The sequence below is a fragment of the Triturus cristatus genome, chromosome 7 (genome assembly GCF_964204655.1).
Source record: "Triturus cristatus chromosome 7, aTriCri1.1, whole genome shotgun sequence".
In the NCBI taxonomy this organism is placed as follows: domain Eukaryota; kingdom Metazoa; phylum Chordata; class Amphibia; order Caudata; family Salamandridae; genus Triturus; species Triturus cristatus.
The window spans coordinates 423,545,754-423,562,742 of NC_140590.1; the positions used below are offsets into that span (position 1 = coordinate 423,545,754).

The window sequence follows — 16,989 nt, forward strand, 5'->3', positions numbered from 1 at the left end:
TAGATGAATTACAATGTGACACTCTTGCTAACTTTTTTATAAATAAAGTGGAGCAAATATACCTGACACTTGATAAAACTGGGCAAACAGTCCCTGTTCAGTTAGTTTCCTCCCCTGAGTTCACTTCTATGGCTGAACCTTCCATTAAATTGGAATCGTGGGCACCTCTTAATATTAATTCTTTTAAAGAAATCTGATGTAGCATTAAATCAGGATCTCCTTGTGATCTCCTCCCTGCCCCAGTACTACAGCAGCTTGATTTGCCATCCATGAAGATTGTTATGGAGTTACTCAATGCTTCATTGCAAGAGGTCATGGTCCCGCCCGATTGGAAACATGCCATGGTCCTTCCTCTCCTGAAAAAGGCTAATGCTGATCCTGCCCAGTTATCTAATTTTAAGCCAATTTCCCTGCTCCCATTTTCTCTAAAATCTTGGAAAAACATGTAAATCTACAATTAACTCAGTTTATTGAATCCTCCACCTTCCCACACTTTTCTCAGTCAGGCTTCAGAGCGGGTTTCTTGACCGAGACAACTCTTCTTGAAGTCACCGAAATGCTATGGCAACGTCTGGATATAGGAGACACAGTGGCCCTCATATTGCTCGACTTGAGCGCCGCATTTGACACGGTGTCCCACACTGTGCTCAATAAATCTTTGCAGTCTCTTGGCATTGCCGGTTCAGCACTTGGTTGGCTTTCTTCATTTTTATCCAAGCGGACTTTTAAAGTTTTTTCATCTAGGGCTACTTTGAAAATCCATTCTTACCCCTATGGGGTTCCCCAAGGGTCGATTATAAGTCCTCTTCTGTTTAATGTGGATGTTCAACCTTTGGCAGCGATTGCAGAAGAGGCTGGGTTGTCTCTCTTTTCTTATGCCGATGACACCCAAATCATTTTCTCCCTTTCCACGGAACAGCTGCAGGGACCTTCAATTCTTCAAGCGGGTTTGAGTAACATTGCACCTTGTATGCAAACCAATCTACTCACTGGCAAAAAAAACGAGTTCCTGATTCTGGAGAAAAACAAAGATCTTTGGGGCCCCCAACACTGGCCCAGCGCAATGGGCCTTTTACCTCAGCCCACCTCCCAAGTCCGCAACCTTGGAGTCATCATTGAAGACAAACTATCAATGAAACAACAAGCGGTAAAAGTTGCAGCCACCTGCTTCACCATTTTAAAATGGTTGAAGAAAATTATCTGGATGCTCCCTAGTGCTACTCAAAAAACCATAGTCCAGGCACTTGTAACATCTAGACTGGACTATGGGAACATACTTTATTTGAGAGCAAATAGGGATGTGTTACGGAGGCTTCAGGGGGTACAGAACTCTGACGCCAGATTGCTTTGCAAGACCTCAAGAATGTCTTCCATCTCTAATGCCTTGAGAGATCTGCATTGGCTTAGAGTTGAAAATCGTGCCAAATTCAAAGCCTTGAACTATATGTTCAAGATCAAGGCGGGCACTGCTCCTCAATATTTGCAAAATTTAGTCCATCCTTACCAGCCCTCTCGCCTGTTGCGTTCCGTGACTCAGGAAAAATTTGTGGTTCCTAGGGTCAAACTTACAAGAATGGGTGGTCACTCTTTCTTTTATCTTGGCCCATCCTTGTGGAATTCTCTCCCCACAGCGATTCGCAAAGAAATGCTACATATGAAATTCTGTAAACTCCTAAAAACCTGGTTTTTTAATCTATAATCTCTTACTTTTTACTTTTCTGTTCCTTCAGGCTTGCGCTGGGAAACCCTTGTTGGGTAGCTGTGTGCATTATAAAATTAATTTAACATATCATAACATAACATAACCTATGTGCAATAGGATGGCCGCTAATTGGCAAAACGGTTCATTGTTAAGGGAAATATAGCTCACAACAAATGCCTGACCTTGTCCTTCAAATCTAGGCAGGAAAAATGGCTGGCAGGCATGCGTGTAGCAACTGCTTCATTTCATTTCACAGAGTTACCGCAGCCGCCTGTAACACGAACTTCACAGCAATCACGAATGCAAAGTGGTCAGTGCATATGAAATGGCCCACTCGGATCACTGCCATCCATGCGTCGGTGATAACAGCAGGCTGAGGTTCACCATGAAGCAGAAAAGGTTCACCGGTCTTCGCCAATAATGTAACGTTGAAAAGGATACTATGGCAGGTGGTCTGTAGAGGTAGAGAGGTAAATGCAGTTTATTCTTGAAATGTTACAGCCAGCTGCTAAGGAGAACGGCCGCAACTCCTCTGAGGCCAAGGCACCAATTTTCCTCTCACCCATGAGCATAGAACTATCGCGTGAAGAGCCATGAGCTGGCTGACCCCAACTGACCTGGCTGACACAACAACAACTTCATCAGCCTAAATGCATTGGCGAAAGACAGTCCTCTGGCTTGCCCAAGTCTAGAGGACTACATACAAGTAAGTCAGCCAGCTCAGAATCCACAGCCCTAACAAAGTACCCTCGAGTATGGTCTGTCTAGCAACACTGCCAGACATAACCCTCGGAAGAGTTCAGAACTGTGCAAAGGTGGTCAGACTAACACAATCATTATAACCCCAGGGTGACTCACAGCAAATTATAAAGCAGGAAAACCTCCTGTCTGTAACTTACTTGAAGGAATTGCATAAACACTATAAAACGATTAGCCTTTTTTACCCAGAATATAAATCAAGAGCTAAGGATATTCTGCATAGAAAATTCATTCTTAGACTGCTGGTGGCACACAAGGAATTAAGCCACTATTGCAGAATTCATTGTATTTAGGACTCCCCCAAATGGAATAAAGCTTAAATCGTCACCAGGGGGAGGAGATGGTGAACCTAATATTTCAAAGTATCAAGCTTTTAGAGAATGGGGGATCATCATTTCCAAAGGTATTTGAGGAAAGATACCCTATTGCCTAACTATAAGAAGACCAAAAAAGCACCAAGAAGGAGCTACATTCAACAAACACATTACCCACATCGTCTATGCTTAAGTCCACACAGGGTGCGGACTGAGATAACTGAGCCCTATGCATGGAAGAAATAACAGTCTCATGGATGGTTGGAAAGTTTTGCTCAAAGAAATGTCAAAGTTTGAAGTTTGCAAGGGCTTCCTGGTAAGACACCCTGGTGAGAACCTCGCAAGTCATCCCACCCTTGATTCCTCTAGGTGTCTACTTTTCATAAATATTCAGGTTTGCTATGTTTCCCATAGTGCCCGCTGAGCTAGGGCCCAATATCTACACTAACCCCACAATGCAAGAGAAGGGTCATCTTCCAATGAAACTATGTAATGTGTTAATGTTGCTTTTTGGGCTGTTTCCTGTCACTGGCACTATGCCTACCCACACAAGTGAGGTACCGATTTTGTCGGGGCACTCTGGATCCTAGGAAACGTGTGTCTCCCCATGGATTCCAGAAGATTTCCACACAGAAATGTGAGGAAAATATGTTTTTAGTCAAAGTCACCCCCACCCTAGATTCCCCTCGGTATCTGTTTTTCACAAATGCACAGGTTTGCTAGGTTTTCCCAGACGCCTGCTGAGCTGGTGCCCAAAATCCACATCTACCCACATTGCAAAAAAAGGTTCAATTTTTAGTGGAAAAGTATGATGAGTCCTAGTTGCGTTTTAGGCCATTTCCTGTCATAGTCAGTATGGCTACCCACACAAATGAGGTCCTATTTTATAGGGAGACTTAGGGAAATGCTGGGCGGTAGAAAATGTGTGGCTCCCTGCACACTCATGATATTTTCCTTACAGAAATATTTTTTGTCAAAGTTTTAGGTTTGCAAGGGCTTCTGTGTAAGGAAGCCTGGTGAGAGGTATGCAAGTCAACCTACCCTGGATTCCCATTTTTTTCTAGTTTTCATAAATATATTGGTTTTCAAGGTTACCATATGTGCTAGCTGAATTAGTTACCAAAAACTACAGCTACTGACAGCAAAAAAAGGTCAGTTTGCAATGGAAAAATATGATGTGTCCATGTTGTGTTACGGGCTGTTTCCTATCAGTGCCACTAGGCCTACCCACACAAATGAGATACCATTTTTATTGGGAGACTTGTGGTAATGCTGGGTGGTAGGACATTTGTGGCTCCCCATGAATTCCTGAAGTATTCCTCAAAGAAATGTGGGGGAAATTTGTGTTTCTAGCAAATCTTGGAGGTTCGCAAGGGCTTCTGGTGAGAGCCCGCATGTAACCCTACCCTGGATTTCTCTAGGTGTGTAGGGTTTGAAAAAGGTACAGGTTTTCCTAGGTGTTGACTGAGTTAGGGAACAGAATACACAGCTTAGAACATTGCAAAAAAGGATCAGGTTGAGTTGAAAAACGTGATGTGTCCATGCCGTGGGCACTAGACCTACCCACACAAATGAGGTAACATTGTTATAAGAAGACATGTGGGAACTCAGAATTGTAGAACATTTGTTATTATCAATTGGATTTTGCAGCATTTGTGCCTTCCAAGTGCAAGCCAGTTTTAAGAAAGAGGACATTTTGAAGATGCCCTCTGAATCACATATTAATATGGGAATCCCACAAGTACAGAGATGTACAGTCAAATAACCACTTGTACTTAACTCCATATCTTGATTATTTCAGACATATATATGTTTCCTTGATACCCATTTACATTTTAAGTATTTTACCATATGAACTGGTGTATACTCGATACACAATGAAAAACCATTTTACGATGCAGCTCAGTTGTTGGCTCTGAATACCTTGCGTTCATGGGCAAGGTGCAAATGCTATAAATCCCTACAACCAGAGGGGTCAAGCAGATATAATGATATATAGTTTTTATGATTCAGCTTATGTGGCAAAAAATTTGCGATAAAAAGTCACAAATGGCTGTTTTTTCCTGCTAATTTTCAATATTTCGTTATTTCAGCAGTTTGTTTATTATTGGGAAAACCTTGAGGGATTTACAAATATGCTGAATTCAGATTTTTTTCTACTTTTCAGAAATCTATAGCTGTCCTGGATCACATCGGTTTCTACCACAAATGGAAGTAGGTTGGAAGCACAAACATTAGGAAAAATGTAGCTACATTCTTGAAAAATACAGAATGTGCGATAAAAAAATAATGTTTTTTTTGATTCAGGACTGCATGTTCCTAAAAGATGGGAAGATGATGACTTTAGCACAGCAAACCTTTCATTGATGACATTTTTAGGGGGGAAAAAGCACTTTTTTTGGAGCACTTTTTTTCTATTTTTCCCAATCAACTCAAAAGATAGCTATCTTTCCTATTTTCTCAGCCACCACCATGGGAATCTTCAAACTCTGTATACCTTTAGTATCCCCAGGGTATTGGAAAAATGAACGCACATTTGTTGAGGATACTTCACTTTTAATAAAGTTAGGAAGGTTTAAAAACAAAGTACCCCAATTAACCAAAAGGGGCTCAGCACTGGGATAAAAAAGCCTCAGTCATTAAGGGGTTAAAGAAACTCAGATCAGACCTAGCATGGTAAATTATTTTGTTTTCCACGACTTCCTGTGTATCTAGAAAATATGAAAGGAGGAAGAACTCCCAACAAACCATCAAATAATTTTAATGCTGTAGAAAATGATAGAAAGAAGGGCACCTATACGGAGGCCTATCAATATATGGGTCCATTAAGAAGGCTGTAGAAACAACAAAAAATCTTCATAAGGTGACCGAGCCAACATTTGAGAGTCAAGCCAGCTACCTTCAACCGTGACCCAGCCTGGATTTCAGGTTCATTCTGCTGAAAGTTCTGGAGCTTCAGTCATCCAGGATTTGACAGGGCGTTACAGAAATTCAAGCCAGCAAACCTGCACCAAATCCAGCCTGAGGAAGTGCCTCGTTTGAAGTACAACCTCCCGAGAAATAATTAAACGTGAAGGTACAATTCCCGTTTGTGTATCCAACAAGGGCTCCATCATGGTTGGCCTCAAACTTTGACTTTGTCCCAGTCTAGTGTGACCAGATGTCCCAAAGTAGACCTATACATTTTTGAGCACTAGAAAGTGTTTATTCTTTAAAAATTAATATCTCTGGATGTTTGTTGTTTTGGTGTCTACTTGTTCATAAAAATATAATCCATTTTTATAAATTGGAGTTGGATTTCTATTGTGTGTTGTGTCTTACTTATTTAATATATTGGTGTTGTTAGGTGCTTTACACACCTGTCTCCTAAGTTAAGCCTGCCTGCTCTTTGCTAGCTACTAAGGGTCGAGCAAGAAATTCATTTATTGAGACCCTAACTGAAAATGTTATTGTGTTTGTGGCCTCATTACTAGTGGTACGTCACTACTTATCACGACTAATTATCCACTTTCCAACAATAGTGATCTTTGGGAAGATAAATACAGTGATTTTTTGGAAAACTTATAAAGAAAGTCCACTTTTGGAAATCTAACCAGTGAAACACATGCAATTCCTTAGTATTTTGCAGTGTAATGCTTACCGGTTCCTATTTTCTCTCATCAGAAAGCCTCACAGGCGCAGATAGGACAGGAGTTCTGACTAGTGGACCAACGATGGGCTCAGAAAGCATCCTTCCTTAAATACTCTACCTTATTAAGGCTAGGGGAAGGCCAAGCGCCGATAGTTCTCAACTGGAAGGAGGCATGGTTGGGGGGGTAAAATGCATGCTGGGGGGCGTACTTTTATCTGGTCCCTTCAGGATATAAAGCCTGAAACTTTATGAGAGCAAAATGTAACACACTTCAGTTTGAAAAAATCACTATCTATCCAAGTAATTCTCACATCTTTTAGTAGACACACCAAGACCTAGCATGAGGAGGAACGCCTGGGTCACAATTAATTCATTCAAATAACTTTCCCCACAAAGCTATTTTGGGGAAGCTTTCAAGGGTATTTTTAAAATAAGACACTTACAGATATGCGTTGCCCAATTCTCTTCTTATCACTCACTCAAAAAGCTGACCTCAGGGGAAAGCAGTAATTGCTCATATCATAGAGTCGCTAACCCATTTATCATACACTTGTCCTTTTTAGCTCTCTCCTAGGCAGTACTTGTGCTGTCTCTTCAAGGCATGCTGTATTCAGGATATGGGCATAAAGCTCTGCCCACTTTACACCCATATTTTTAATTGGCTCCTGTCCGTATCCTTTGTAAATGGTGGCTTCTCATTGGTCAATAGGCTTAGGTGCCGATTACGATCCGTTAAAAACCGCGTACGAACCGTCGGTCGGAGCGAATTCCCCGTCCGACTCGTACCCGGTTGTAAAACTTTACAAACATGGAATTACGATTCGCACGGAAACACCATCTCCGTACGAATCGTAAAAAACACCGACCGACGAAAATATACATACGAATGTGATCCGGGAATGCTGCGACGTGACGTCGGGACGCTTTCAGGCAGCGTTTCACGAACCAGGAATTACGATTCGAACCGACAGCAGTCCGGACGGCAATATTTTCACGGCACCCAAAAAGTGCCGCAAAAGCGAAGTACGGCGCGAATCGACCAGAGTAGGTGGCCCGGTACGCGCCGACCCCCCCCCAGCCCCCGTAGGTACGCGCCGACCCCCCCCAGCCCCCGTAGGTACGCGCCGACCCCCCCCCAGCCCCCGTAGGTACGCGCCGACCCCCCCCCAGCCCCCGTAGGTACGCGCCGACCCCCCGTGTGTACACCCGTGTACGGTGCGTACCCCCCCGTGTACGCTCGAGTCGTACCCCCACCCGTGTATGTACGGTGCGTACCCCCCGTGTACGCTCGAGTCGGACCCCCCCGTGTACGCTCGAGTCGGACCCCCCGTGTACGCTTGAGTCGGACCCCCCCGTGTACGCTCGAGTCGAACCCCCCCGTGTACGCTCGAGTCGAACCCCCCCGTGTACGCTCGAGTCGAACCCCCCCGTGTACGCTCGAGTCGGACCCCCCCGTGTACGCTCGAGTCGGACCCCCCCGTGTACGCTCGAGTCGAACCCCCCCCGTGTACTCTCGCGTCGGACCCCCACCCGTGTATGTACGCGCTGGGGGTACGCACCGTACATACACGGGTGGGGGTACGACTCGAGCGTACACGGGGGGTTCGACTCGAGCGTACACGGGGGGGTTCGACTCGAGCGTACACGGGGGGGTCCGACTCGAGCGTACACGGGGGGTACGCACCGTACACGGGTGTACACACAGGGGGGGTCGGCGCGTACCTACGGGGGCTGGGGGGGGGGGGTCGGCGCGTACCTACGGGGGCTGGGGGGGGTACGGCACGTACCGGGCACCTGTTTGGACGTCTCCATGGTTGTTATGGGAGTTCGGTGCGGACGGTCTTTTCACCATACGGTTGTACATTCGGACGCCCGGGATGGATCGTGATTCCCCGGTCGGAGTTCACCTTTCACGTTTGTACGGTGAATCGTACGAGGACGTGTCGGACACATTTTCCGACCCGAGGACGTGTGGGGAAATATTCCCAGTGCGGTTCGTATGGACTTTTTACCATGCGAATCGTGATTGCCAGTTCGTACGGCACTTGTACGATTCGTACGGTAAAAAGACCCGATACGAGTCGTACGGGGACATTTTTTACCGGATCGTGATCGGCACCTTAGTAGTCCCTCCTTAGTACCGCCTGGTCTCTTCTTGTAACCTCCCATGAGGACAACCCCTGTTACATGTGTTATTACTCCCTAGGTTTTAATTACAGCCTCAAGGCACTATTTTCTTAAAAGGCTTCAGGCAGGACACACACTTAGTCCTAGGTTGTGCTGGCAGTGGTTACTTCACTCACTAGAACATCTCACATTTATATGAGACGTCTATAAATTTCTCCTCAGCAGCTCCACACAGAGTACAACCTAATCTGAAATTAATGTAATAATTCTTTTGTCACATTTCAAAGCTAATAATTTTATATATCGGCATAGCTATTTGAATGTACTCGTAGTACTGACTTGCATGCAATGCATAATGGGCATGGTGGATTTGCCATATCTTTTGCTGGGTGCTCACTAGGGACCTCTAAAAGCAGCTTGTGGTGTTGCACCTAGACATGCAGTGCTGGTGCCTTGTTTACTAGGGACCTCTAGGAGCAGCTTGCGGTACTGCACATATACATGCAGTGTTGATGGCTTGCTCAATAGGGACCTCTAGGAGCACCTTGCGGTACTGCACCTAGACATGCAGTGCTGGTGCCTTATTCACTAGGGACCTCTAGGAGCAGCTTGCGGTACAGCACTGAGACATACAATGCTGGTTCCTGGCTCACTATGCAAGCATTTGCAATACACGAGGTCTCGCATTACTGAAAGTATGAGCTATTGGCGTTGCAGTATTATTTGCAACATCAATACCTCAAACTATCAGTAATGCGATCAATCAATCAATCAATCAGTGACACTTGTAAAGCGTGCTACATACCCGTAGGGTCTCAAGGCGCTGGGGGGGGGGCCGCTACTGCTCGAACAGCCAGGTCTTCAGCTTCTTCCTGAAGGAGAGGTGGTCTTGGGTCAGGCGCAGGTCGGGAGGGAGGGAGTTCCAGGTCTTGGCGGCCAGGTAGGAGAAGGACCTTCCTCCTGTAGTCGCTTTCCGGATGTGGGGGACGGCGGCGAGGGCGTGGTTGTCTGATCGGAGGTGGCGTTTGGGAGCGTAGAAGTTGACTCGGCTGTTGAGGTAGCTCGGGCCTTGGTCGTGAAGGGCTTTGTGTGCGTGGGTGAGGAGGCGGAAGGTGATTCTTTTGTTGACGGGGAGCCAGTGAAGGTCTCTCAGATGTCCGGAGATGTGGCTGGTTCGTGGGATGTCGAGGATGAGTCTGGCTGAGGCGTTCTGGATCCGCTGGAGTCTTTTCTGGAGCTTGGCGGTGGTACCGGCATAGAGGGTGTTGCCGTAGTCCAGTCAGCTGGTGACGAGGGCCTGGGTGACGGTCTTCCTGGTCTCGGTGGGGATCCACCAGAAGATCTTCCGTAGCATGCGTGGGATGTTGAAGCATGCCGAGGAGACGTTGTTGACTTGCCTGGTCATGGAGAGGGAGGAGTCCAGGATGAAGCCCAGGTTGCGTGCATGGTCTGTCGGTTTGGGTGCGGTGCCCAGGGCGGGGGGCCACCAGGAGTCGTCCCAGGCGGAGGGAGAGGAGCCCAGGATGAGGACCTCCGTCTTGTCCGAGTTCAGTTTCAGGCGGCTGGTCGTCATCCACTCGGCTACCTCTTTCATCCCTTCGTGCAGGTTGGCTCTGGCGGCGGCGGGGTCGTTGGTCAGGGAGAGGATCAGCTGGGTGTCGTCGGCGTAGGAGATAATGCTGAGGTTGTGTTTGCGTATGATGGCCGCGAGGGGGCTCATGTAGACGTTGAAGAGGGTGGGGCTCAGAGATGATCCTTGGGGGACGCCGCAGATGACTCCGGAGGCCTCTGACTTGTACGGTGGTAGGCGGACCCTCTGTGTTCTTCCGTCGAGGAAGGAGATGATCCATTCCAGCGCTTTGTCCTGGATTCCGATGTTGCTGAGGCGCCGTACTAGGGTTCGGTGGCAGACCGTGTCGAATGCCGCGGAGAGGTCTAGGAGGATGAGGGCCGCTGTTTCTCCATTGTCCATCAGGGCTCGGATGTCATCGGTGGCGGCGATGAGGGCGGTCTCGGTGCTGTGGTTGGCTCGGAAGCCGGACTGTGAGGGGTCGAGGGATCCGTTCGTCTCGAGGAAAGCGGCCATCTGCTGGTTGACGGTCTTCTCGATGACTTTGGCTGGAAACGGGAGGAGCGAGATGGGGCGGTAATTCTTGAGGTCGGTGGGGTCCGCTGTTGGTTTCTTGAGTAGAGCGCTGAGTTCGGCGTGTTTCCAGCTCTCAGGGAAGATGGTGGTGTCGAAGGATGTGTTGATGATGTCTCGCAGGTGGGGTGCGATGACAGCGTCGGCCATGTTGAAGACGTGGTGAGGGCAGGGGTCGGTCGGTGATCCGGAGTGGATGGAGTTCATCGTGCGGATGGTGTCTTCGGTGCTGATCGGGGTCCAGGCGTGGAGGGTGGTGGTGGGGGGAGGTTGCTCGGTCATGGTGTGCGTCGGTTGGTTGTTGAAGCTGTTGTGTATGTCCGCGATCTTGTTGTGGAAGTATGAAGCGAGGGAGTTGCAGAGGTCTTGCGATGGGGTGATGTCGTTGTTTCCTGCGCTGGGGTTGGAGAGCTCTTTCACGATGTTGAAGAGTTCCTTGCAGTTGTGTGCGTTGTTGTCCAACCGGTCCTTGAATGCTGTTTTCTTGGCGGCGCGGATCAGCTGGTGGTGTTTCCGGGTGGCAAGTTTGAAGGAGGTCCTGTTGTCCAGTGTCGGTTCCCTTCTCCAGACTTTCTCGAGGGCTCGGCAGTTCTTCTTGGAGCTCTTGAGTTCGTCGGTGAACCATGGGGCTTTCTTGCTGCTGGGTCTGCTGGGCGGGGTCCTCAGTGGGGCGAGTTCGTCCGCGCAGTTGCTGATCCACTTCGTGAGGTTGTCGGCGGCCTGGCTGGGGTTCGCTGAGCTGGCAGGGGGGTGCTGGCTCAGGGAGGTGGCGAGCTGGTCTGCTGTGATCTTGTTCCAGCTTCTGCGGGCGGGTTGTTGCTGGTGTTGGTGGGTCGTCGTTTTCTTGAAGGTGAGAATGCGAGACCTATTGCATTGCAAATGCTTGTTTGTTAGAGGAATGCCGATACCGGCTTCATAACATTTTCAGCCAATTCAAATTTAGAAGATGTCTGCAAGCAGCATTTTTTGTATGAGAAGCGAGTTCGCTGGAGTGACTGTACACTTCATTAAATTTATGAACAGTACCTACAAATACCTAACTGATGACAGACATATATTAAACAACAATGGGCCGAGATGATAGCAAATATGATTATAAGCACACATAGGGAGCAGAGATTATGAAATGTACCTGATTTACTTCCGAATTGATTGCCATTCTTTCCCCCATTATGGCCACATGGATATTTTCTATGTGGCATGAAATAGCAAAGCACTTCCATAAAGATCTGTCATTCTAATCACGCAGATGCCTGATAATGAAGTATGAAACCAAGGCAATGTGAGGGCAATATGCCTTTTTCAGAGAATACCAGGAGGAAGACTTGAATAAAGTGACATTTAACAAACTGGTGTTCAACATTTTTAGCATTTTTTAGGGCTGTAATTTTGTTATGAGATACACATCTTAAATCTATCATTTCATTTTCTAGCAAATACAATTGCCATTTGATAAAAATACAATATTTCTGACAAACTCTGTTGCTCGAAAGAAAGCACAACTCATTCTGTGTTGCCTTTATAGAAACGTATGCCTGCACATTTATTTTACCATCAATCCAAAAAATTTCCAACATATCAGATCTACCTAAACAGGAGCTTAAGTACAGCAAAACAAATTCTAATTATTCGCTTACAGAGAGGTCGTTCACTCTTTCCTACTTACCATACATTACAAAGTTATTTACACATGGACACTCACAATGTAGAAGAAAAAGTAATTTCCTCATGGTCACATATTTCTCTGATGTGAAGAAGCCAGAAATGAAATGAAGATCTCACATTGCTAAAATAGTCAACTACTTTGGTAGAGTGGAATTGGCCAGATCTGTAACCTTTCTTCTGGAGAAGTGTTCTGAGGGGCAATATCTCTCCGAATACAATGTTTGAGTTTAAAATTATCTGTGCATCCATGACAATTATTTTGTCAGATTTATACATATATGACCCTGCTTAGAACGCACATTACTTTGCTTAACTGAATAAGAATTCTGGGGTGCTGTTGCAATATTGAGATATTTAAAGCATGTTTTCCTTCTCCTTCACAACTATACTAAATATATATTTATTTATCAAAGCAATCAGCACATCTGAATTCAAATGCTAAATTGTTGGGCCTTATTTATGAGAAGTGTTGCATCGCTGCGACAAAGCAGCTATGCAACACTTCTTAGTGTGCCCTCCCTGCGACACTATTGGTACGCCTTATTTACAGTACGGCGCATCATGTGTATGTGCATAGTGGCGCATTGCTGGGGTGTGTCTGAAAACAGACACAACTCCAGCAATGTGTCTTTTCACATGCGGCAAGCCCTATGTGAAAGGGTCTGTGTCACCCTTACACCTGCCACGTCCAGGAGTAAGGTTTTAACGCAATGGTGTTCTCAAAGTGGCGCACCACTTCTACGAGGCTTTGATGCGGGGGAATGCCCACCTTGCATACATTATACCTGACGCAGGTTTAATGTAGCGCAGGGGTTTACGAAGTGACACTTCTGCCTAGATGCATCACTTTGTAACTATGGTGCAACGTGGCACATTATTTACGCCACTGCAGCGTCACAAAAAGTCACACAAGGGTGGCGTAAATATGAAGAAAGGGCTCATAAATAAGTCTTTTAACTTTAAGCATCCCTTTAATGGCATGGCCTTACCTAGAGGCTGATGCACAGTAGAAAACCGGTGCAAACTATTTTTGCGATAGTTTTTACGCTCTAAAAACCACTTGAAAATTACTCTGAGTTTTTGCACTTTAGTTTACACCAAGATAAGCTGGTGGTAAAACAAAACACAAAAAGGGTGAAATAACAAATGCATGAATGGCGATACTGGTATTCCACTAGAATGTTAAATCTGATGGAAAAGCACAACGTAATCTGAAAATATTAATAACCGTTTTATCGTGAAATCCTAGTTAATGACCAAAGACCTAGCATGTCCCAGATGTATTTTCTAAAAGTATGGTAGAATATGCCAAATGTCTTACTTACAGGCGCCACTATAATCCCATGTTGTTTGTACCATGCAGATACCACCTTTCTCCTCTCTCGAATGGATTTATTTTCTCCCCCTGAGAGATCTTTTGAAATTTGCACCAACGGGCTGCACCGGAAATAGAAATTTAAAGACCAAGGTATTAAAGTGAGAATGACAAAGAGGATCATTTCTATCATAGTCAAAGCCTATAAATGGTTGGATCCAGATTGAAAAAGCAGTTCTTACATATCTCCGGAAGAAGCCGTCTCCGTGGGTACATTTTCAGATGAAGCTCCAAACACCTATAAAAATAGAGATAGACGTTTGTAATTTTTTAATATGTACTTTTTAGTAAAGTTGTTTTACAATTTACATATAACTGCAATTCATCAAGCAATACCTAAAATTCCCCACAAGGCCTACAGGTATAAAGAGCCCCCTAGTAAAAGGTGCCTGAATGTTGGATAATGGACTTTGTGTGTTCTTTTCTGAGTAGCATCACAGAACCAGATTTACCAATATTTCACGCAACACGAGCTATGCTGTGTGAAAGGGAGAGGGCAAGATTGTGCCATATTTACCAATATTTAGAGCATTCCTGCACATTGCCTTTGCTGGTGTGCAATCTGCTGCTTAGCACCAAAGCAGGCCCCCTTGAGACATCGTGCAAGGGTGCCGGCATTGTAGGCAGGATTGTTTTTGTGCAAGAAGGGTATAATTATACTGATAGGAAAGTATTAGGTTTTATTAAAATGGTAATCTGTAAAGAAAAAGTATATTTAGAGAATAAAGTTTCTATATATTTGAAAAAAATTACATGGTGTACCACAATATTACCTAGGAAGTACAGCGGCACTTAAAATAAAATAAAAAAAAAAATAAGATGCAAAACGTTGTTTTAAACACAGTTATACAGTATATTTCAGTTTACTAGAATGTATTTTCAATGTTGTACAGATCTAATTTTTTATAAAATAGTGTATGGCGTACCATGTAAATATAGAGTACTACTTCATAAACGTCTTAAAAAATATATAGAGAAATAAACCTACATTTCTCTTACCTATTCACACTTTAATAAAGTGATAATAGGTAGAAAATAACAATAAAAACTACTACTTACCTATATCTAATGACCTAAACCAGAACACAGCTAAAGTGTAGTAAAATGAATATGGGCACACTTTCATTTTCGAAAAGCAGCCATTATTATATACTGACTTGTTATCTGCATGTACTGCAGTATACCACAAAAAAGTTGCTGAAGTATACTGTGGCACCAGCCGCGGCCCTTGCAGGTAAGAGCAGTGGGGCCGGGTGAGGAGGGATTTTGATGACAATGACAAGGGAAAATTAAATAAATAATTAATTTTCCCCGTCATCGTCCGTCAAAATCCACCCCCACCGCTCTTACCTGCACGGGCTGCGGCTGTGTGGCACAACATTTCACAAAGAGACAGATTTGTCATTGTGTTGTGCTACCTTGCATCATATATGGTGTGGCAAGGGCAACGCAATGTTTTAATCAGATTTACCACCAACTGAAGGCCACCATGCTTCGCCCTGTGTTGCTTGGCAAAGCTGGAGAAACACAAGGCCGGACAAGTCACTGCCTTGGGTTACTATGCACATCAAATTCTACATTTCTGCAAGATTATATGTATGCCCATTCTGCCATTTTCATGCGTCTCCCACCTAGTACTCTCTAACCTTGTCTTGCCTAGGGGGGATGATCAGTCAAATCCCTAAAAGGGTGGTCTAACTCCCCATTACCTATAGGTAAGTGTCGTCAGGCTTCCCGTCTTGGTGGAGAGCTGGACAACCCTTGTGTTGGTACGCAGGAATCAGCTGAGCTGTAATTCCAGCATTTGGGACCTTGAAGTGTCAGCTCAGTGCCCCTTTGCCTAAACAAGGAAGTGGTTCTATATATATACCAATAGAACCCATGTGGCCATGTCACAACTCCTGTCAGGCCTCAATTGTATATTCTAATTGGACAGCGTTGTCTCATACCGAATAATAACATATATAACATTTGTGCAAATAACTTCAATCCTTGTACTGAATGTTAAAGGTATCTTTTAGTTTGCCTACGAAGTGGAAATGTAAGCAATTCAGATTTAGATGATGTTATCCTGCATGGTCACACCCGCAAATGTCCATCAAAAGTGACTGGGTGTGAAAGAGAAGGCAACTTAAGAAACATGAGCATGAAATGGCAGAGTTTATAATTGGGTCTATCCTGACCACTTGACACCCACTAGTTAAATGTAAGTCAATGAGAGCTATCTCTAGACAAATACTAAAATATAAGGGTCAAGAAGTATAAAACCCTACTAAAATCTAAAAAACATCATGCTTTTTTAATAGCAAAGAGCATAGAGAAAGCCTTTACTTTAAAAAAAGATTAAAATCTATTAAAACTAATTTAAAAAGCAATTTAGCATACAAATAAAGCCAAATTAAAAGGTGTCCCACAACTAGAAACTGCCAGATTGTTTATGTGTACAGAGAGGAAGACAAAACATTGTTGTTCCCAGCCACTGCAGACGATGTTCCCAGAGGCACCCATCGGATCAGATACATCAAGCAAAGATGCTCTGATCCGTCCACTTCAGCAGCCACTGAAAGAGGAGTAGCCAATGCGGGGTTAACAGAAGCCGAGTCAAGATCCAAATCACCAGGAGCAAAAGCATCCCAGGACGGCTCTTAAAATGCTTTAAGGAGCCACAGCAATTGCAAAGGACAACAGTACAAGTGTACCGTCAATGGGCCAACCAGTAGGTCAGTGTCTAAAATGTGAAAATGTTGTGTTCCTGTGCATTTGTTCTGGGCACATTCAAAAGCTCACAGAAGACAGCAGAATACGGCCGAAAGCACAAGAACCAGTGTTCATTTAATTACTGAAGCAAGGGTGCGCAAAAATACTGTATCATGTGTTCATGACACAAGAGCACATGTGGAAGTTCTAGTTCCATTTGGCCTCTTGACAGAACATCCATTGTGGAGCAGAAAGAGTAAAAGCAAAGTCCCGATAATTAGGAACATGACCAGTGAAAGACGTCTAATAATGCTTCGCAACACGTAGTGTATAAATGATGGAATAACTCCGAAGATTGTCTGGAAGGTACCAAGCAAACCGGAGCCTATTTTCTTAAAAAAGTGCACCACTCCCACGGTACCAGACATGTTGAAAATGCGGTGCAAAAATTCCCCAAAATTCAATAGGAAATTAGAAGGAAGTAGTAACTGTATCTCAAAAGAGGAACTTGAAACTCGAAAATTAAATGCCCCTTTTGCAGATGTTAAGGTCACATCCTTCTGGAACTATAAGACT

The 16,989-nt window shown here is 44.8% G+C and overlaps 1 protein-coding gene across 1 annotated transcript in view; it reads right to left on the bottom strand.

Moving 5' to 3' along the window:
- The window catches only part of LOC146809855 (cytosolic phospholipase A2 gamma-like), a 596,102-nt gene that overhangs the window by 439,225 nt on the left and 139,888 nt on the right, over positions 1-16,989 (bottom strand). The window contains exons 3-4 of the mRNA XM_085616717.1: positions 13,899-13,954; positions 13,667-13,778 (exon numbers count right to left, since the gene is read on the bottom strand). Of these exons, the coding sequence (XP_085472843.1) occupies positions 13,667-13,778; positions 13,899-13,954 (168 nt within the window). The remainder of the gene's footprint in view (positions 1-13,666; positions 13,779-13,898; positions 13,955-16,989) is intronic.